The following is a 22,317-nucleotide window of genomic DNA, read 5'->3' on the forward strand; positions in this document are numbered from 1 at the left end:
GTGAGAATGTGATATCCCCACGGAGTGCAGGTGCAGTCGAATGGTGGTAACACGTGACAGTTCGTCACCTGAGACTCTACGTAATCCCGCAACTCGGAAACAAAAGACAAACCTCACGACGACTAGGCCTGTCCCAGCAATGATAACAAGTTTGGTTTGCAGCACACTCTGTATAGTCGAGGTCTCACTGAGCGACCCGCTTATCACGACATCTCGGGGAACTATAAGCTGACGAGACCATTGTTTTGAGGCATCCTCTTTGTATTACGATGCACCCGCGCGTAAAAGCCACTACCTTAATCCTTAATTCTCGGAACGCCATTTCAGTTGCCGCAAAGTGCAACGTTAGATTTAAAATAGGATTTTTATGACTTGAGAGTTTATTCATGGCTGGGAGCACACTATATCTTTTCTCACCGTTCTCTTCCCTCTGACGCTACTAAGGTGCATTTTTATGAATTATTTGGCAGATATAATATTGTGTTTTTGCCCATGATTTCGATTTATTTAATCTTTTAACTTTGGTGTAATAGTTTATAAATGGTTTAATAGGGCCATCAAGATTTAATATAAAATTTTAAGGGCCTTATAGGCCAATTTATATTTACACCTTAGCATGAACTGAAAGCATCTAATCATGGGGTATATAATTTACCCTAATTAGTATTTTCTTGGTCGTAATTTTCTTTTGTTTTGGGTTAGTATTTGCAAATAAAATTCTTTTCTTCCCAAAATTTTAAAGGCAGAGTTCTTCTACGTTTTAGTAAAAATCTAAGTTTTAAGTACACAGTTTTACGACAAAGGATAATTTCGGCCAGTTTATTTTATATTGTTTTAAAAGAAATTATATTCTTTTTATTATTCAAAGGTTTTAAGTAGAAATGTTTAGCCTTAAGGATTAATATAATCATTGAATGAACAATACATTAATTAATAAAACCATTTATAAACGGACCAAGCTCACGAACCAAAATAAAACAGAATTATAAAATCGGAGTTTATTAGGACTTAACCCGTAAGCACGGGACTGATCTTCGTCTGCATTTTCTTAAATAATAGCTGTTTTTCTCGTCGGGTATCGATTTATGTGCGGTTTCTATGCTTGTTTCCAACCCGAAACAGTTAATGTTAAAATATTCAACAAAGTCGCCTGAAGTTGAAGCACGCGAGGTGCTATGAAAAGGCTCGTGTACCATCGCTTTTAGCGATCTTAATGCATTTTAGTATTGTAGGTCACTACGAATCGATATTAGCAGGCTAATCAAATAGATCACATTGAAAACCCTGTTAGGAATTTAAATGTCTATGCTTATTAAATTAAATATATTTTCAAGTTTTGAATTACTCGGTAGCCATGGCAGCTAAGGGAACACGATCATATCGTGAGAGCGTGTGATTAGATTAAAATCTTTTTAATATGAACTCCGACCCTGATTCACAAGTTGATCGGAGACCCATGTGATGTTGGAGTTATCGACAATTGTGCTTGATCGTGGATGTAAGACCCAACCTAAACTTTATTTAAATACCGACAGAATATTGTCTATCGACTCCCTCCTTGCATAACGAGGAAAACAACATACAAAGTAAAATATTTTGGGTTTTATGTCATAAAGTGCAAACACACCACGGATCTCGCTTGAGAGTTTAGATAGGCACAATTAAATACCACTTATATAGTAGAAATAAATCGAATCGAAACAACTCTGTGTTAAACATTTAGAAAATGTAAATGGGTATCTTATTTTTTTTCATATTACATTTTTTCACATTACGTTTGTCGATTTTATTTTTCCCGTTTTGTTGAATTCAGAGGTATATTAAATCATGATTAAATCACACCACGTTTTTAATTCATTAAGTAGCATATTTTGTAAAATGTTGAAAGAAACACATAAGTATTTCATTTTATTCCAGTTTCCGTCGTGTTTAAAAATTCCACTTTCATATAATTTAAATATACTTTCCGCTTTATAGTAGATCTGGAGGTATGAATTTTCATTACAACACAGAATTCACATTTATAACCCCGGAATTTCACAGATTGAAACTATATACCAACTAAGAAATTGTCTACATATGTTATTCATTAAGGTTTCTTACTGTACACCGTAAAAGGATAGTGATATTTTTCACCTTTTTACTATACAAGCAATACAATTAAAAAACACATTTTTTACTTCTTTAGGCGTGAAAGTTCGGAAAATTGTAAAATAGGTTTTTAGTTTTAAAATACTATTATGCCCGAAAAGTTTTACATCTGTTTGATTACATAGTTTCCAAAAATTCTTTTATACATCACAAAAATACTCCCTCTCCAATTTTGTGATAGAATAGAAATTTTTACCACAAGATTTTTCGTTTTTTATTCTTGCAAAGATTAATTTCCTTCGCTATATATACATATATATATAATTCATAAAACCAAATAAACCATTTTTACATCCCAAAGTGGTAAAAATTCCGAAAAAACAAAGAAGAGTAGGCTATATAGTTATTTTTTAAATTTTATTATTATTTTTACCAAATACTTTACCTCTAAGCTGATAACACTGAAAATATTATTTATTTTAATATACCCACCTTTTCGGTAAAAATTTTAAACCTGGAAAAATCGAGTTACATAACTAATTACGTACGTTATTCGTGCTCAAATCCGAAATTCCGAGAGAAATTAAGCTTGGGTGTTAAAAATAAACTCAGCATGAATAAAATACCACAAAACGTAGGTTAGCCTTTATGGTCAGGTTTATTTTTAAATTTGTTTTGACATTCCACCTCAAAGAGGATATAAATAAGGTAATTTTAGTTTATTATATATAAAACCATCTTTTTTCTAAAGAATATCAATCGGGATTAATATCTGAGTATTTCTGATTCCGCATGAATTTTTTTAAAACAAACGTATTTTTTATAATAAACAAAATTTACCTCATTTATCTCCTCTTTGAAGTGGAATTTCAACAGCATTAAAAAAAACTTACTGTGTAGGTAACCTTATGTTTTGTTGTATGTAATTCATTTTAATTTTTTAATCCCCAAACATGATTTCCTTCGGAATTTGGATATGAACTTATTTTCATAAAATATTTTATTATAGTATTTTATTTTCATAAAACTGATTAAACCGTGCGTTATTGCGCCAGCTCGATTATATCAGGCGTTTGTAGCTGAGTGCGTGACATTTCCGTAGTGTCCGCGGCGCATAAATTATTCCCGCCTCGGTTACCATCGCCGTCCGGGGCGGCGCACGAACCGTTTGTGTTTGTTTGCTCGTACACGAAGGAGCTGACCTCCTAACGAATAAGCCGGGTCGGTGGTAACACGCATTTAGGGAGCTGCCGGCTCGTCGGCCTTTTGTGCTCCGCGTCGCTTCACAGGTTGAAGTCTCCGCTGCGACTGTTGGGGTCTCCGCTTCGACTGTTGAGATCTCCGCTGCGACTGTTGAGATCTCCGCCTCGACTGTTTGGGTCTCCCTGCGACTGTTGAGGTCTCCGCCTCGACTGTTTGGGTCTCCCTGCGACTGTTGAGGTCTCCGCCTCGACTGTTTGGGTCTCCCTGCGACTGTTGAGGTCTCCGCTGCGACTGTTGAGATCTCCGCCTCGACTGTTGAGATCTCCGCTTCGACTGTTGAGGTCTTCGCTTCGACTGTTGAGGTCTTCGCTTCGACTGTTTGGGTCTCCCTGCGACTGTTGAGGTCTCCGCTGCGACTGTTGAGGTCTTCGCTTCGACTGTTGAGGTCTTCGCTTCGACTGTTTGGGTCTCCCTGCGACTGTTGAGGTCTCCGCTGCGACTGTTGAGATCTCCGCCTCGACTGTTGAGATCTCCGCTTCGACTGTTGAGGTCTTCGCTTCGACTGTTGAGGTCTCCGCCTCGACTGTTTGGGTCTCCCTGCGACTGTTGAGGTCTCCGCTGCGACTGTTGAGATCTCCGCCTCGACTGTTGAGATCTCCGCTTCGACTGTTGAGGTCTTCGCTTCGACTGTTGAGGTCTTCGCTTCGACTGTTGAGGTCTTCGCTTCGACTGTTGAGGTCTTCGCTTCGACTGTTGAGGTCTCCGCTTCGACTGTTGAGGTCTTCGCTTCGACTGTTGAGGTCTCCGCTGCGACTGTCGAGGTCTCCGCTGCGACTGTTTGGGTCTCCCTGCGACTGTTGAGGTCTCCGCTGCGACTGTTGAGGTCTCCGCCTCGACTGTTTGGGTCTCCCTGCGACTGTTGAGGTCTCCGCTGCGACTGTTGAGATCTCCGCCTCGACTGTTGAGATCTCCGCTTCGACTGTTGAGGTCTTCGCTTCGACTGTTGAGGTCTTCGCTTCGACTGTTGAGGTCTCCGCTGCGACTGTTGAGATCTCCGCTGTGACTGTCGAGGTCTTCGCTTCGACTGTAGAGGTCTTCGCTTCGACTGTTGAGGTCTTCGCTTCGACTGTTGAGGTCTTCGCTTCGACTGTTGAGGTCTCCGCTGCGACTGTTGAGATCTCCGCTGTGACTGTCGAGGTCTTCGCTTCGACTGTTGAGGTCTTCGCTTCGACTGTTGAGGTCTTCGCTTCGACTGTTGAGGTCTTCGCTTCGACTGTTGAGGTCTCCGCTGCGACTGTCGAGGTCTTCGCTTCGACTGTTGAGGTCTCCGCTGCGACTGTTGAGATCTCCGCTGTGACTGTCGAGGTCTTCGCTTCGACTGTTGAGGTCTTCGCTTCGACTGTTGAGGTCTTCGCTTCGACTGTTGAGGTCTTCGCTTCGACTGTTGAGGTCTCCGCTGCGACTGTTGAGATCTCCGCTGTGACTGTCGAGGTCTCCGCTGCGACTGTTGAGATCTCCGCCTCGACTGTTGAGGTCTTCGCTTCGACTGTTGAGGTCTTCGCTTCGACTGTTGAGGTCTCCGCTGCGACTGTTGAGGTCTCCGCTTCGACTGTCGAGGTCTCCGCTGCGACTGTTGAGGTCTCCGCTACGATTGTTGAGGTCTCCGCTGTGACTGTTGAGGTCTCCGCTACGATTGTTGAGGTCTCCGCTGTGACTGTTGAGGTCTCCGCTGCGACTGTTGAGGTCTCCGCTACGATTGTTGAGGTCTCCGCTTCGACTGTCGAGGTCTCCGCTTCGACTGTCGAGGTCTCCGCTGCGACTGTTGAGATCTCCGCTGTGACTGTCGAGGTCTCCGCTGCGACTGTTGAGATCTCCGCCTCGACTGTTGAGGTCTTCACTTCGACTGTTGAGGTCTCCGCTGCGACTGTTGAGGTCTCCGCTGCGACTGTTGAGATCTCCGCTGCGACTTTGAGGTCTCCGCTTCGACTGTCGAGGTCTCCGCTGCGACTGTTGAGGTCTCCGCTACGATTGTTGAGGTCTCCGCTGTGACTGTTGAGGTCTCCGCTGCGACTGTTGAGGTCTCCGCTACGATTGTTGAGGTCTCCGCTTCGACTGTCGAGGTCTCCGCTGCGACTGTTGAGGTCTCCGCTGCGACTGTTGAGGTCTCCGCTACGATTGTTGAGGTCTCCGCTGTGACTGTTGAGGTCTCCGCTGGGACTGTTGAAATCTCCGCTTCGACTGTTGAGGTTTCCGCTGCGGTTGTTGAGGTCTCCGCTGCGTCAGTTGAGATCTCTGCTGCGACTGTTCGGGTCTCCCTGCGAATGTTGAGGTCTCCGATGTGATTTTAGGTCTCCGCTTCGACTGTTGAGGTCTTCGCTTCGACTGTTGAGGTCTCCGCTGCGACTGCTGAAATCTCCGCTGTGACTGCTGAGGTCTTCCCTGCGATTTTTGAGGTTTCCGCTGTAAACTTAAGGTCTCCGCTGCGACTTTTGAGGTCTTCGATGCGATTGTTGAGGTCTCTGCTGCAACTGTTTAGGTCTCCGTTGCGACTCTTGAGGTTTCCGCTGCGACTGTTGAGGTCTGCGCTGCGACTGTTCAGATCTCCGCTGCCACTGTTGAGGTCTCCGATTCACCTGTTGAGGTCTCCGTTTCTACCTTGGCTCGCCGCAGCGAAGCTGACGGCATGCAGTCCCTAAAGGTAGGCGGAGAACATAAGCAAACAACTTACATTAATCGTGATTATTTACTTCTGTTGATGACATTGAGTCTTTTTTTAGATAATTACCTTTTCTCGGAAGCATAGCAACGCCTCAGTGGCGACAACCTTCATTCCAAGGCATGATGATTATGTGGGTTTTGCTTTGCGGGATGAGGTGAAATGGACCTTACACCCAGTTCTTTACTAAGGGAGGAGGTTATGTAAAATACCCTTCCCGGTCGGGATTCTAACCCTGGTATCTTGTCCCACCAGCCAGAAACGCTAGCCACTAGATCAAAAAGGCGGACTTGCAAGTTTTGTAGTTTAATTATTTGCAATAATTTGTTCTTATGATATTAGTCTTAGTGTTAGTACTTTACCTACTAAAATATTTATAATCATGTAATAATTTCTTTTTAGTATTTTATTAATTATTTTATGTAGGAAGATTCAATTATTATTGCAATTACTATTTTTATTGTAAATATATTATTTACGATCGATTATATAAGTAATAACACATAGATTATTAGTTTTAAATACTTTAATTAGGTTTATGATTCTTTTACACTATTAATGTATCGTGTAATTTAAAAATAGTGTAGGTAAGATCATATTTATTTTTTCTTTTGAATTAAATAATAAATATTTTGTATATCGTTATTTTTATTTGTAAAGTTGCTTTTTTGCAGCCGCTTTCCTGCTAAAACATTGACAGGCATATTGCTTCATAGACAACTTCTTGACACATAGCATAAGGCCTATAGTAGTATAGGATAACCGGACCGGGGACACGGGTCCTGGGTGTGGTGAGTAGTGACAAGCCACATCACGACGGCCTTTTTGGACTCAAAAATTCCTCAAAATTCCTCAAAAATCCTCAAAAATGACTCAAAATGACTAAAAATTCCCGTTTTGCGGAAATATATCTAATTTTCTTCCACAAAAATTCAAAAATTAGGATTTCGAAAACCCTCAAAAGTCTTTAGCCTTAGAAAGAACACAAAATCCTAAAAGAGGCTTAAGCATCCATGTCTAAAGCCTAAAATGTCTAAAAAGCCTAATGTCTAAAAATCATTAAAAATTAATTAATCGAATTGAATAAAAAGTTTAATAAAAATATTACTTAAAAACCACTATTGCACTTATCGTTACGGTCGCCATTGTGGATTATACAAATGTTGCATGTTTCGTTACGCCGCCATCTTGGTTGAGTACGATGTCATCCTTACACATTACATTACGACCACCATATTGGATCCTATTAATGTTGACGTCATAATCCTAGATTACGTCAGACGCTTATCGGAGGCTTTAGACATGGATGCTTAATCCTCTTTTAGGATTTTGTGTTCTTTCTAAGGCTAAATACTTTTGAGGTTGTATGAAATCCTAAATTTTGAATTTTTGTGGAAGTAAACGAGAATTTTTTTTCTTCAAAACGAACATTTTTGAGTCATTTTGAGTCAATTTTAAAGAATTTTCAGGAATTTTGTAGTCAAAAATGGCCACCGTGACGTCACAATCCCAGATGGTGGTTCGGCACCCGGTACCGGACCCTGGACCTTGTGCCAGTAGCCCCATTCTTATACTACTGCCTATGTCACACGATGCGTTTGAATCAGAGTATTTGCCAGTTTTTACTTGGTGATTCCTTCTACATAAAATGTTAAATTTTGAATAATTGTCTTGGTGCAGTCCGGAAATAACTACATTGTGCACCTTAAGAATAGCGTTCAAAAATTTACAGCCAAATAAAACTATGCTGAAATTATAGCCACAGTGACAGAAACGCAATTTCTGAAACAAGTCTAAAATAATTATTTGAATTTGTTTATCTTGAGAAAATTAGAAATTTCCTTGAAACATATCATACAAATATAAATGCAAAAATAAAATAAATAAACTCTCCAAATGCATGTATTTTACTACCTCTTAACATCCAATTTATTATTTCAAAAGTTTTAGTCTCTTGTCTCCCCCCCCCCCCCCCCCCTTGTTAAGAAGCACAAACCAGAGTTATGTTTTGTCTCAAAACAAGTTTAGTTTCACCATTATTGAGAACCTTAGTATTATTTTATTTTTCGCCAAATTAAAAGAAAAATGATGTCCTCACCATTAAAACAGATGACAGATATTCCAAAAATTTTAGAATTCTTTTTTATGATTTACTTTAATACTAAAACATACTAAGCGTTTTGATTGTCTATTCGCGATGTTTTGTTTTATCACATCAGAAATTGGGAATTTTAAATTTTAGCCTACAATGTTTTCACAACTAAAAGACGTAAAAACAGAGTAAAATATTGTATTGAAAGGTGACAAACATAAAAAATAATAATTTTTTTACAGTCGGCTGGGCTTTAATACAAAATCATCTTTGCCTGTGACAATAGCCACAAAAAAGAATGTTTTGAATTTTGCCATACTGCACCTCTTTGTGTATTTATATTACAAATTTAAACGCGCCTGACATTCCGGAAGGCTTAGTGTATGACGGAAAGTTCATAAAGTAACTAGTCACAAAAAAAAGTTTCGTTGAAAGGAGAATAAAATTCGATACTTATAGATTTAGATGGCTGGCACTACATGAATATTTTCATACGCATCTTTATAAGTGAGCTAAAGAATAAAATATAATACAAATAAAGATACTGTAATGTATCGTGTATTTCCATTAGGACATTTAGCAGCTGCAGGAGTCATGATTTCAAAAGAAGCCATTCAGCAAAAAAGAAAAATCTTCACGAGGTTATTTCCTGTATGTTTTCAGGTGCAGAATAAAATGAATGCTGTATTGCTGATGCTGTGGATGTTTTCCTTTATCACTGCACAAACTACTAAACTCGCTGTTCACGCGACATCAAGAGCTGCGAAAGCTGAAGAAAATATCGCCGCAGAGACAGTGCATATTATTTCACTTTTTCTTAATCATTTGCCAAAAGATTTAGTGATTTACGTCCAAAACTGCAGTGAATTTGTCTTCGATACTCGCGTTATCAGAGGTATAAACTTCCAATTTAAAACTGCTGCTTACGTTTTATGTCCAAACATGAATGATATCATCGAAAACAGAGTAATTAGTGGATATGCCATATTTTTGGGTCATAACAGTTTACGATACGTCAGACACACATTATCACATCTCTCTGCCCTAAAAATGTGGAACCCAAGAGCAAAGTTCCTGTTTTTGCTATCTGTACATGCTGATAATGCTGTAAATATAGCTAGAGATATATTATCGTTCAGTTGGAAGTACTATGAAATTCTGCAGTCTCTTGCATTGTCAGTGGCGGACGCAAAAACAGTAAAACCATACCTGCTTATCCACAGTTTTGATCCTTACACAAATAAGGGAACGCTAACCAATTTTTCTAGAGAAAAGCAAAACATAAATTTATATAGCAATAGATATCCAAATGGTCAAGGTTTTCCCGTAACAGTCTCGTCACAAATGTTTCTGCCATTTGTATCTAAGATGACTAAACCTGATGGTAGCCTGGAAATCGATGGGCTATCGGTACAGGTAATGTCAATTATAGCTGAAAAACTGAATGTGTCTGTATTCCCTGACAGAGTTCCTTATCGGTTATTAAAAAAATACGCGTTGCCCGAGTCCTCGCGCTTAAAAAATGAGACCGACATAAAATATCTTACTACAATTATTGATAAAGGCAATTTAAAAATGACGATGTATCCTTATCACATAGACCATGTTATATTAATTACACCTAAAGCTCAACTGATTCCACGTTGGATGCACGTAATTTTGCCTTTCAAAATAGAGCTATGGATCCTATATTGGTGCTGCCTCCCCACACTAATGGGCATAAGCACGATATTTTCCATATTTGGCCGTCACTTATTAAACAATCACTTTAATTTTTTGAATATATTCAGGATATTTTACTGTGGCATGTCTCAGTATACCATGACGTCTGATTCTGTTAGAATTTTTTTCTTATCTGTATCGCTTTTCAGTATTATAATGAACAATGCTTACACAGGATTGGTCATGAGCTATTTCACAGTGCCTCAGTACTATGATGACATAAAGACCCTAGATGATGTGACACAACAAAATTTAGGAATAGTGTTTCCTAGAGACTTCGGTGACTTGGAAATAGACTATCGCAACATATTTATAGATCTTGATATGACAGACACAAATATATTTATTATAATGGAACGTATGCAATTCATGCAGACACTACAAGAAGCAATAAACATGACAAAGATTTACAGAAATATCACTACGATATACCTAGGATATCCTTCGTCGTATGAAGTCAGCAAGTCAGAGAATTTCCAAAATCACCGGCCATTACTACAAATAGCTGACCCTGGAATTTTTTCTCTGTTATGTACGACACAGTTTAGAATAAACTTCCATCTACAGGACATATGTGACTCCATAATGTGGAGGATAAATGAGTCTGGAATACTTTCAATGAAAGTAAACAAATATTTAGAAGTTCATTACATTCAAGCATTGCGACAGGATAAACTTGATGGCGAAGCTAAGGCTTTGGAGTTTGGGAACTTACAGACATATTTCTACATATGGATTTTGGGTTGTAGCATTGCCATTATAATATTTATTTGTGAACTGGCTTTGGTACGAATATGAAATCCCAAATAAATGTTACTAGTATTAATTGTAACAATCTATTTTCGGTTGAAAATATGAATGATTAAAAATATGGTATATTTTAATTTAATTATTTTATGTATCTTATATATTTATCTGATACAAATAAATCACTGTTGGAAAACTGTACCTAGTAAAGCATTATTTAATTACCCATGAAAAGTTATGAACAATTGCATTGAGACACATTCACAGTAGGTATACAGAAAAAAAAATAAAATTTGCTTTTGTGGAATACAATACTGAAAATTTCTATATCATTTCTCTCCTCGAAACCATAAAAATGTGGTAGTCCTTATAAAGCCAAATTTGAAAAAAAAAAAAAAAAAAAAAACACGTAATAAAATACGAAGAAATATAATAGACAACATCAAAATTGTAATTTACACCTTCATTGCTTTCAAGGATCTAAAGAGTTTTCTACTGTATTTTGATCGGATGCAAGGAAGCGTTAAGAGACACATGGGCATGTGCATGAAGTCCTCATTCGCCTCTAAGCGAAAAGAGAGCTGCAGTTCAGTATTTCAGTCTTGTTTCGTCCACTTAGAATACTTTCAGCGGTGACCCGACTGATAATTTGGTCGCTGGAAAGTGTGTAACAAACTTCAACACAGACCTCTTGGATAGTTTCATAAATATTAAGCAGTTATTGGTGGTCTCCCAATTTTATCGAATCCTAATCTCAATTCAGAATCTCAAAGATTACTTTAGATATACTCCTTTAATCCGAATCTAGGTCTCAAGAGTCCAAAATAAAATAATGTACAAGAAAATAAAAACATTAACTATGGTGTAGAAAAACATTTACCTAGTAAATTTCAGACGTATCGATGTTGAAATTTTATTTACTTTATTTTCTCAGGCTCATGTTTGCGATAAATAGCCTCCACGAGTCAAATGAAACCTAACACAGCGCCAACTCGAACAAAATATATTAGAGCTAGGTAATTGTAAGTGAAAGCCTCTCTAAACGGACCAAACAGAGCAAAAAGCCTCGAAAGCCAGTCATAGGAAAATGTAGGCCGAAAGAGAATTTCAAATAGAGCGGTTCCGGATGGTAAATTTTAACAAATCTCGTGAGAGACTACCAGTAAATACAGTCGAACATATAACCTCCTTTTCTTTAAACAGTCGGTTAAAAAGTAACTCAAGACTTGCCTTGCACGCCGCTGTCGTGCTGAATACCGAAGAACTAACTCTGTCCCTCGGCTCGGTCGCATCTGTCCTCGAACTCTCTTGTCCTCGGCTCGTATGTAGTTCGAATCCTGGTGACCGCAAGACTCGGCAATACCGTTCACCCGTTGAGAACGGAAGGCTTGCTTGAAAAAACCTTCCGTTGCTCTTGATTTCTGTTATTTGGCGTGGCATCAGAGGCAAAAAAAAAACCATTGAAGTTAAAAACTTTTGTGATGCGTTGTTAGTTGTTCCTGAATGTTTCACATCTGATATTAATAGTTGGTCAACGCAATAACAACCTGTCTGTAAAGGTTAAATTAGTTTTTTGAACATTGCATTTTACAAACTTTTAATGAGGCAAATGCTTTCGTTAAGCTTATATGTAGTTTATATATATTATGGTTTATTTAACTGAGCTATTTTTAAATCCAATTTTTTTTATCACTTGTAAAACACATCGAAAAAAAATATTTTACAGGTGTAAAATCATGTTCAACACGGAACATAAAAAGGGGGGAAAAGGGTTGGTTAATACTAATTCTCAGCTGACAAGGTAAAGATCGGAGAAAAACAGTCAGCGGGGCTTACTTCCCAACCGCACGTAGCTATATTCAAACCGGAATAGCGCGTCGAGCGGCGAATTGGCAAGAAAATGGGAGGATTCGAGTACAAATAGAGAGAGAGAGAGAGAGAGAGAGAGAGAGAGAGAGAGAGGAAAAAAAATGGGTGCTTGACTTCTATGTGTTTGTTTGCATACTTTTAGAACCGCCCGCTACGAGCCCTGAAGACGCGAATCTCCGAAGCGTGCGTCATCTCGAACTCCGTCGTCCCTAGAAAATCTCCCTCTCCCCCTTCATTTGTAAATGCGGGGGGGGGGGGGAAGGGGACTCTGGCGGGAACTTTCCCTCCGAGACGGCGGGCATATCTGCCTCGCACGCAGGGACTCCGGGCGTCCATTTCCATGAGAAGCAAGCGCTCATAAATTATGCATCGATATCTGCACGACCTGAGGAACTGAGGTTATCGATACCACGGAAGGAAAATAAATGCAGATTGAGAAGGAGTGGGGGGAAAAAAACTTTTTTTTTTATTAAACTCCCGTCACGATGACAGTAGAAACCGCACATGACGACTTTCGCGACCAGTTTCCTTAGACTCAAAAAAAAAATTTAAAATTTTTGACAATCTTTCTGAAATCTTAATGAAATTAAAACCGTATTGGATTGGAAATAGGTTCAAGTTTATTGATTCCCAGACTAGTTTGCAGTAACTTCCCTAAATTTCAATGGCATCCTTAAGGGGGAATTCCCCCCCCCCCCCCATACCACCTTCTCATATTAAACCTCTTTAAATAAAATAAAAAATGGAGGGATATAAAAAACATCTCCAGACTGAATCTATCCTTTGAAGTCAGTTCATTTTTTAAAAGTTTTTACTCTACATTTTTTTAGTGCTACCTTGTTTCTAAATATTATTAAACTTTATTTCTTTAAAATATGGTATTGACACTGGTTTTTCAAGACTTTAAAAATGCGTTAAAATTCAGGCAGTTATTTTTATTTTTCGAATATTTAGACTCTAATTACATTTAACTGGGAGGTTTTTTCATATTACCTAAGATTATTCGGCATAGTTCGCCCTCCCCACATTTAGAGGCTGGGTCCGCCACTGCAGTAGATTTGTTATAATACAATTAGTTTTTCAACATTTCAATAATACTATGCCACTCTTTACTTTATTTTCTATCTTTCATTAGGAAATAATAGAACAAACTATTCAGGCTGTGTGACACGACGTTCAGTTTAGTTCAAAGGAAAAATAAACTGTTGAAACACGTAAAGCGTAAACTATCTACATGTTTTCCTTCATTGAAAAGCGGGGAATAATAGCCCGAAGGCAAGATTTCTAAGACAAAATGTCTGTAGGAATATTATTAGCTTTGTTATGCGCGAAATAATTTAATACGATGTGATACTACTAACATTATATTAAAACGAAAACCACTTGGCCAACTACAAATTGCTGATAACCAATTACATATATAAAAAGTCATATTGAAGGTAGTGAGGTACGAAATATCAATCAAGGCATTTCATTTTTTTTTTGTTATATTGGCACTACCATTTTAACATTTTATTTATGATCATTCACGTCCTTTTTTTTAAATTGGAATTATAGAACGTGGTAGCTAGGAAACAAACACACGAATTTCCGATCTATTGGTGGATCGGCTTCAGTAATTTGTTGGTCGGTGAACTCATAGAATAAATAAAATTATAGAACGGAAACCCCCAAACTAGGATTCCGGCACTGTTGTTAGCGCCTCTGGCGGCTGGGTGACTAACTAACGACATGAGCGCGGGCATTTTAAATGAATCTAGTTGTAATTAGAAGTAATGTTTGGATATTTTCAAACAAAAATCTTAATACTCTAATTTCTGGCAGTTAGAAAAAATGAATATTAAGGTTGTGGTATAGTGTTAATACCAGAAACACTATACTTTAAATATTTCACTGATATTAATTAAATTTGGTTCGCAATAAGCTATAATAAAATAATTCATAACAATATTGTAAATATCATTCTTTAACCTGAAAACGTTCGTCTCTGTTATGGTATGTCATTATATGGGTGAACCTGCAATCTAAATCGTGGGTCGCTAATTGTAAGAAAATGACCGTATTTGGGTTTGGTTTGTTCGCAACGCTTGTCCAAGTATGCTCTTCCCCCAAAACTGGTGGTTTTAATACCGTCTGAATAAACGAAACAAGAGCGTTGCTGTGAATTTCTCAACAATATTTTCCCTGTGATAGCTATGTAAGCTTTATTATGGAATCACCACAGTGCTACGAACGCAACGCGACAGACGTGATGTGACAGTAATAGATCACGTTATTGTAAACATGGGGTTTTTACTTTAACGACGAACAAACATTAAACATAAGTATAAATTTTTTTTCAGTTCAATGCACCACACACAATTCATTCAATTGCCCTTTTTAAAAGAAAATTATTAATCAAAATTTAGCGTTTGATTAAAAACTTTTCTACGTTCGAATACATTTCTAAGAAACATTTAGCAAAAAATGTAATCTTAAAAAATACAGGAGCCGTAATAATAATCTTAATTATGCACCAGTATAGCCACCATTCCAAAACCAAATTCCATCACTATTTTTATTAACGTCACGTAGGCGATGCACTGAATGAGAAAATCTTTCATCGTCGGAAAGTCAGTAAATTCGGTCACGCTAACGTCACAAACGTGTCGCAACGTGATTGGCTAAGTTTATTAGTTTCGTTCGCGTCGCAAGCGTGACGCGCATCGCGCATCGCGTAGGGCGACCGCTAGGCGTGCTCTCAACACGACCTGTCGTACTCGGAAATTCGTCGTGGAGGTCAAGGAAGCTAACCACCCCTCCCCGCCCCCCTCTTCCACAAACATGGATTCCAGCAGCTAACATTTTCGGAGCAGGACCGAAGTCGATGCCACCGAATCCTGCGTGCCTGTGGCACCGTTGGGTGGGAGTGATTGTGGGAAAAGGGGGGTGGGGGGAGAGATTTGGTGGCGTATTTTGATGTGGTCGACGAAGCCCTAGGCACCCCCTGCGGTCATCATACAGAATATCCTCTCCCAAAACCCCTCTCCTTTGCCGACAAATTTTATTTTATTTTATTTTTTACCTCTCTCGTTTTTACTTCATCGCCCTATACCTCTCCGCGTTCCCTTTTTTCCCCTCTCCCGTTCTACACTCCTCTTTCGATATCCACTCGCTGGCCCGTCACAAATAACCACCGGTCGCAAAAACCAAAACCAATATCGCTCCACCTCTCCCTTCTCATCCAACCTCTCTCCCCCCCCCCCCCCCCCACCAGGATTTTTTTTTTTACCGCGGATTCAAACGCCACGCAGCCACACCCGTGGTTCGCCCTGGTGTGTTCTACCTTGCGTAGCTTCTCGCTGCAGCGGTGCCAAAGAGCGCGCGATGCGTTCGCTCGCTTCACCCCTCCTCCAAAAATGCTTTTTGGCCACGGCTGAAATAACATTGCCTCCCACCCCCCCCCCCCCCCCTGGCTGGTTTGTTGATGAGGGATGGAGGGAGGGTGGAGACATTAAACGGGGTGGAAACTGCAGGCGCTCGGCGATCCACGAAGCACAAAATAAAACGATGCAGCCAAAAACAAAATGACAATTTCTAGAGCAGATAACGTGGAAACCACCATTTAAGTTGCTTCCTCTGCAAGGGACGTATTCACCGGGTGACCTGCCAAAGGGCATTTTGAAATTTTCGCAAGCGAGTTTCGACGTTCAGGAGAATATACAGTTCCTAGTAAATCTACTTAACGAAACCGTTTCCTGTTTATGTGTTGAGCACTGGGGGATTTTGAGATGACTGGATGTAGCAAGAGTTTAAAATGTTTGTATTACGGTTCTTTCATTAAAAAGAAATTGTATTTCTCAGCCGGTTTTCAACCATGAATTGTAAAAAATTAAAGAGTTCTTGCATTTATTTAAGTATGGCTGTGATTTTTTTCTGCGTGTATTAAATACATTTTTCGAGATAAAACTGAGTATTTATCACAAAAATTAGCCCATAATTTTATATTTTAACTGATGTTTCATTCAAGCATTTTCTATAACATGGAAAAGATAAACAGATACGCAACCAAATTGTCTTTATTATTTTGTTGTATCATGCTTACTGTGTCCACAGTTAATACTGGAAATCTATTTAGGGAAAGATTTAAAAATATCTAATTATTGGAGGTATTGGGACAACACAAATCATAAATGCCCGGGTCAGAATCCGAACCGAGTACCAATTACCGTGAACACTTTATTTTTTGTAGTGATAACAGTTGTTTTCGTGAAAAATGTACAAATTTACAGATACCTGTGATTTTGCATGAATATTTCTGTTCTATTTACAAATACAATGAAGTTACAGCGTAGGCCTATTTTAAATCTTCCAGAATTAGTATTATCGGTTTGCTGTTGCTTCTCGACTGTAGGGTTCTCTGTCGTTAGTTAAGCCCGCGCGGGGGTCGCGACCCGCGCCAACCTGCTAATTTAAAAGTTACCTTTAGCAGCCGAGCCCCGGCTGATAATTCGGTGTGAATATTTCAGAGCGGTTCGCGACATCGTCCCGCGGACTGGTAATGGAATCCATGTGTCACCGCCATCAATTATTCATCTCTCTCTCTCGTGATGAAGGGGGGGGGGGAATGAAGATGGCGGTTGTTGGGTAAGGAAGCCTTGGTGGAGGGGGGAGGGTTGGAGCAAAGGAGACGAGGTGCCCATCCTACCCGGCGTTCCGCCCTCGCACGAGGGGGAGTCTCTCTGTCCCTGAGGCGTCTGGCAACGTCGCCCTCCCCTCCTCTTGTCAGTGCTTCCCCTCACGCACTCATCATCCCTTCACATCCGCACCCGCGTGTTAATTGCCACAAGACACCTTCACCCGCGTCCACAACTCCTTCCGAGACGATAAGAGGCTCTATTCTTGCCTCGCTGCTACAGGCCTGCACGAATGCCTGCATCATCATCATCATCATCGTCATCATCATCGTCATCGTCATCGTCAGCATCACTGAGGTGGGAGCGCGGAAAGCAGCGAAGAGTCCACGCAAAGAAAGCTTTGAAGAAGATTGATTGCGACCGGGGGGGGCTGCATGATTGACACATATGAGCGATAACAGTGGGGGAATATTTTTTTTTCTTTCAAAGGCTGATATTTTTGAGGCTTGTAGACCTCACACGATGAGATATTCCCTTTTTTTTTTTACTACATCTGTTGGGATGGTAGCAAAAAGAAGAACCACTCTTAACAGATACGCATTGCTGTATCATAGATGTTAAATGAAATCATTTATCTAAGATAGCAACTAAAAAAGCAAAATAAAACACCCACGACGAATGTTAAGGTTGCAATCAAAAAAAGGATGAAATAAAATTATTGAAAATCCTCCGACTAAAAGGAAGTAGGTAACAGAAGATAAAAATAAAAATAATTAAAAAAGTGTTGATTTGTCGCTAAGTGTCATATAAACAACTAATTATGACTTTTCTTAGTGTTTCCTTACTTTATGTACCTATTTGTTTCTACTATAGATAGACACACAATAATACCAAATATAGGTACTACCTATTAATATAATGACAACCCAAGAAAATCCGTCGGAGCTGCCATTGCCATCTCTGTTCCCAAATTCAACTTAAATATAGTAGTATAGTAAAGCATTATGTGTCTCGTAGAGATGCAGCAATTTATATAAATTAAAGACTAAATTTTTTACGTACTCAACGTAATTTCAATTAGTCACAAACTCATAAAACTGCAAAATTTTAGTTAATTTCGGGGCAGGACAGGGCAGTTTTTAATTTAAATGTCTTTTAAGATGCATAAGAACTGTTGGCATGTCTACGAACTATCATTTTCTGTTTACCCATGACAATCGGTTGAACTGTATAGAAGTTGATGTGTTGCAGCGCCATCTAGCGGCGAGTTACAAAAAAAATATATCGTAAAAAACCTTCCCCATGAAAAACACTTGGATGTGCCAATTTTTATGACGATTTTTCAAACGGTGCCGGAGTTTATCAACGTCATACATACCAACAACCAATTTTATATATAAAGATGTTTATTTCAGCACCCGCTAGCGAGTTACTACCATAACACCTATCCAAGAACCATCACCGATGAATCACAAACCTATTTAAAGAAAACCCTATTTAAATCGGTCAAACCGTTTTGGAGATAAGTGGGAACATTTAGTTTTTTTGCACACACAAACAACCTCTAACCCTGTACGTATACACCTTTCTCCGTTCCGTCGTGGGTAACACAGCAACTCGTACTTGCTATTTTTAGAGACCGGAAAAATTCACGGATTCATTTTGTGATAGGCTGAAATTCAAACATGTGTACAATTCTGCTGGTTCTGCTATTGGCTCGCAGTTTAACTGGAGCTCTCTGGGCCAATGAGAGACTATCGACCAAAGAAGCGTCGCATCACAAGCTACCCAGTGGAGATGACTCACAATTTAGTACCCAATGAATACGCGTGTTTACTTGAGAAATGCAGAGGATAATGGAGGCTATCCAAGAGGTCATTGAATCCGCGAATTTTTCCGGTCCCTAGCTATTTTACATCGCTTTAGTTGGCTGGATGCGCTCTAACAGAAATAATTATTTTTCAAGGTATTCTTTAAGATGCATTATATTTCGAGTATTTCTTACAGTGAGTTCGTTTAACTCCACACTTCTCAGCAAATTAAATGCTATACAATAAATGACCTTAGTAAGAGGAAATGACTAATAATAAACAAACGTAAGAAGGGTAATTAGTAAACAAATTTGAACCAAAAAAAAACCTATTTTGAAAAAATAAAAGTTTGAAATCCTATTGGGACTTAACTGTATTCGAGTTAATTGTAGTCCTAGTTCAAAGTCTCCGTCTTTGTTCGTCTGAACTTTATCATCCGAACACACATCTGTACACTTATAATTCCAAAAATCAATGTAAAGTTTTTGGTTATTGGCGTAATGTTGTGTTTTACAGAAGAAGTAATGTATTAAAGTATTAATTAATAATAGTTTTTTATTGTTTGAAATTTATTTTCCCTATTATTTCTAAATAACAATCTCATACAAAATATCCTAAATGGTTTTTAGGATAAGTAACATATTATTCAGTGTACTCTATGAGTAAAAGAAGTATTTTTTTTTGTTACCAGCTGTTCCATTATAGTGATAAGATATCTTATTATTCTTAATAATCAACAGAACAAAATTTAAATAAAAACAAATTGCTATGAGAAAAGCAATCATTTTGTCTCACATTTCACCCTGATGTCAATAATTAAAATGAATAAACTAAAATATATAATAAATAAAAATAAACATAAAATTACAGTTTAAAACATAGATAAGAAAATTTATAGAAAAAAGTTGCAAGGCAAAATAGTAAACTTTAATTACAAATAAAATACACCCTTTATACATTTGCTTATATAAATGAAAAAAATAAAACTTAAAATATATTGCTAATTACAAAATTAGTACATTTAATTGTTAAAATAAATTAACACTTTTATAAAATGTTTGCTTTATAATAATAATAGTGTCGGACCGTTGATATTTTAAAATAATCAGTGATAGAAGCGATTTATATTGTTACTTGTTAAAAGCATTTAACTTATTAGTATATAAAAATGGTATCTCCGTTGGATTACAGAAAACTAGTTTCTCACGTTTCTGATGTCTAATAGTAGATAAATGTTCACAGATATCACTAATCAATGTGCGAAAACTCTTAAAATGCAATAAAAAAAACTATCCGAGCATTTTTTTTGTACGAGGTAAACGTTCAGAGTGACTGAAATATCGACGTTGTAACAGTGCATTAATTCTTCATCGAGTGTGAGTGAAAGTTAATTGGATTTCATTTGTATTTACACAGAATATTTTGGTAATCGAAACCTGTCCTACGTTGGTGGCCGGGGAATATTAAATGAAATCCTACATCCGTTCCTGGAATAGCATCCTAGTTCAAATATTTAATTCCTTTACTGAGTTATAATCACGTACTTTTGTAAAAAAAAAAAATCCATTATCTCAGGCAAACATTATTAAATTTTGTTTACAATAGATTAAAAAATATCGTGAGGTGTTTGTTGTAGTATTTCGTGGGAGGAGGGGCGGTCGGGTACCATTGTCTTGTTTTGATGATAATTTCACTTTCTGAGATCGAATACCGCATAACTCGTGGCACCTCAATAGCATTGAGTTTCGGTAGAATAGTTCTTCATTCTCGTAATAACTTTCGTGGTCACATCCACTTAAGGTATTTTATTTTTCATGCGTGAAATTTGGACGTAAACTATAAATCTCTCTTTTTTTTTTTTTTTTGTAATTTTATGTACCATTTTATTTCGTCTATAAGCTTCATCGAATCGTAATTTTATTGTTATAATTTGTCTCTGAAACTGAAGATATCGCGGTAATATGAGTTATTTGCTGGAGGTTATAAATGACGACTCGAAAGAAAAATTTCATAGTAACAGAACATTATTTTCCAAATATCTAACTGAACTAAACTTCTATGCTCATATTTAGCTGTGGTATCAGTCATGTGTGTTTAAATATGTCAGAAGGTGTGTAAATAATTATTAGAAAATTTATAAGTATTTTAGGATATGTACCTATATCTTTTGATGAGGTTATTAATTAAATTTTCTATTACACAAATTAGTTTTACTGTAGTTAAAATTAAAATCATAGAATTTAAATATTTTTTTTCCCCTTTATTAATATCGTCTGTAATGATGTATAATTTTATTTTATTAATTTCATACATATCAAATAATGTTGAGTATCTTATTTGTATTTTTTTTTAAATTTTGTTAATTTATTTTGTATTGTATTTTCAAACAAATTTTCATTTTCTTCGGTTATTGTTCTTAAGTAGGTTAACTTAGTTGGACACTTTTTTTTTTTTTGTGTTTTGCTATCCCTTTACATGTACTTTGTAAATGTTTCTGTGATCAGTGGTCAGGGACGTCGGAACGTTTTTATGAGTTTGGGGGGGGGGGGGGGGGGCTAAAATATGTATCACACTTACCTCAGTCCTAGAGCGGGGGCCCTCCCCCGGAAAAATTTGGAATTTTAAATGCAAAATTGTGCTATTTAATGAGTTTCCGAACCAAAATATTAAATATACCATTCCAAGAATTTTATGACGTAGTATGTTCTAAATACTACTCTGACAGTAGATGTTATCTTCAGTAGATGTAGTACAATTTAAATAAAATACCATCTGGGAATTTGCAATCATTTTACAGTATATTGACAATCATAAATTTGATTTTCTAATCAATGTGATCACCAATGCAACGTTTGTAACTACTGGTTCAGAAAAATACTACTAGGACCAAACATTTATTCTGGGAAAAGGAGGGGGGCGAAATGCTACTCACGACCCCCCCCCCCCCCCCCCCCCCCCACCATGCATAACAGCACGGTGGCGACTCGCCCCTGCTGCCTCCCCCCCCCCCCCCCTGTGCTGACGTCCCTGTCAGTGGTTAGGCAACTGCGCACATAAAATTAGTCAATGAAATGAAATGTCCTCGTGAACGGGCCGTGCTTTGACGTGTGCGCGGAGCCACAGGCAACTCGAGCTCGACCGCGCATTTGTTTCCTCGAACCTGGGATTAAACCCGCTCCTACTGGACAACCTGCAGTCGACTGAACACACACACACACACGTCAGCCCGCGTTCAATGCTTACATTGAAAGAGAATGGCCGCACCCATGGTACTCCTGTATAATAAAATTAAATGAAAAAGATAGGCTGTAAATTATTTGAAATCGAGATTTGAACAGAAATATTTTTCATTAACTTTTTAATTTTTACATGAATATTCAATGGTAGGTTACTGTACGCCGGGTGGAATACATCTAATTGAAGTGGCGTTTTTTTGTTGTTGACGTATGA

General features: G+C 38.1%; 1 protein-coding gene across 1 annotated transcript; it reads right to left on the bottom strand.

The window, feature by feature from the left end:
• Positions 1-3,330: 3,330 nt before the first annotated feature.
• Positions 3,331-17,397, bottom strand: LOC134536342 (uncharacterized protein DDB_G0290685-like). The gene is made up of 3 exons (XM_063376095.1): positions 17,249-17,397; positions 5,321-5,568; positions 3,331-5,249 (listed from the first exon to the last, which is right to left on the bottom strand). The coding sequence occupies exons 1-3, from the start codon at positions 17,395-17,397 to the stop codon at positions 3,331-3,333; spliced, it is 2,316 nt and encodes a 771-aa protein (XP_063232165.1).
• Positions 17,398-22,317: the final 4,920 nt, after the last annotated feature.

Source organism: Bacillus rossius, chromosome 10 (assembly GCF_032445375.1).
Source record: "Bacillus rossius redtenbacheri isolate Brsri chromosome 10, Brsri_v3, whole genome shotgun sequence".
Classification (NCBI taxonomy): domain Eukaryota; kingdom Metazoa; phylum Arthropoda; class Insecta; order Phasmatodea; family Bacillidae; genus Bacillus; species Bacillus rossius.

Coding starts and splice junctions, on each gene's coding strand:
- LOC134536342 (XM_063376095.1), bottom strand. CDS start 17,397: ATGACGATGACGATGATGATGACGATGATGATGATGATGATGCAGGCA. Junction 5,569..17,248: donor TTGTGGCAATTAACACGCGG/GTGCGGATGTGA, acceptor CAACTGACGCAG/CGGAGACCTCAACAACCGCA. Junction 5,250..5,320: donor CAGCGGAGACCTCAACAATC/GTAGCGGAGACC, acceptor GTCGCAGCGGAG/ATCTCAACAGTCGCAGCGGA.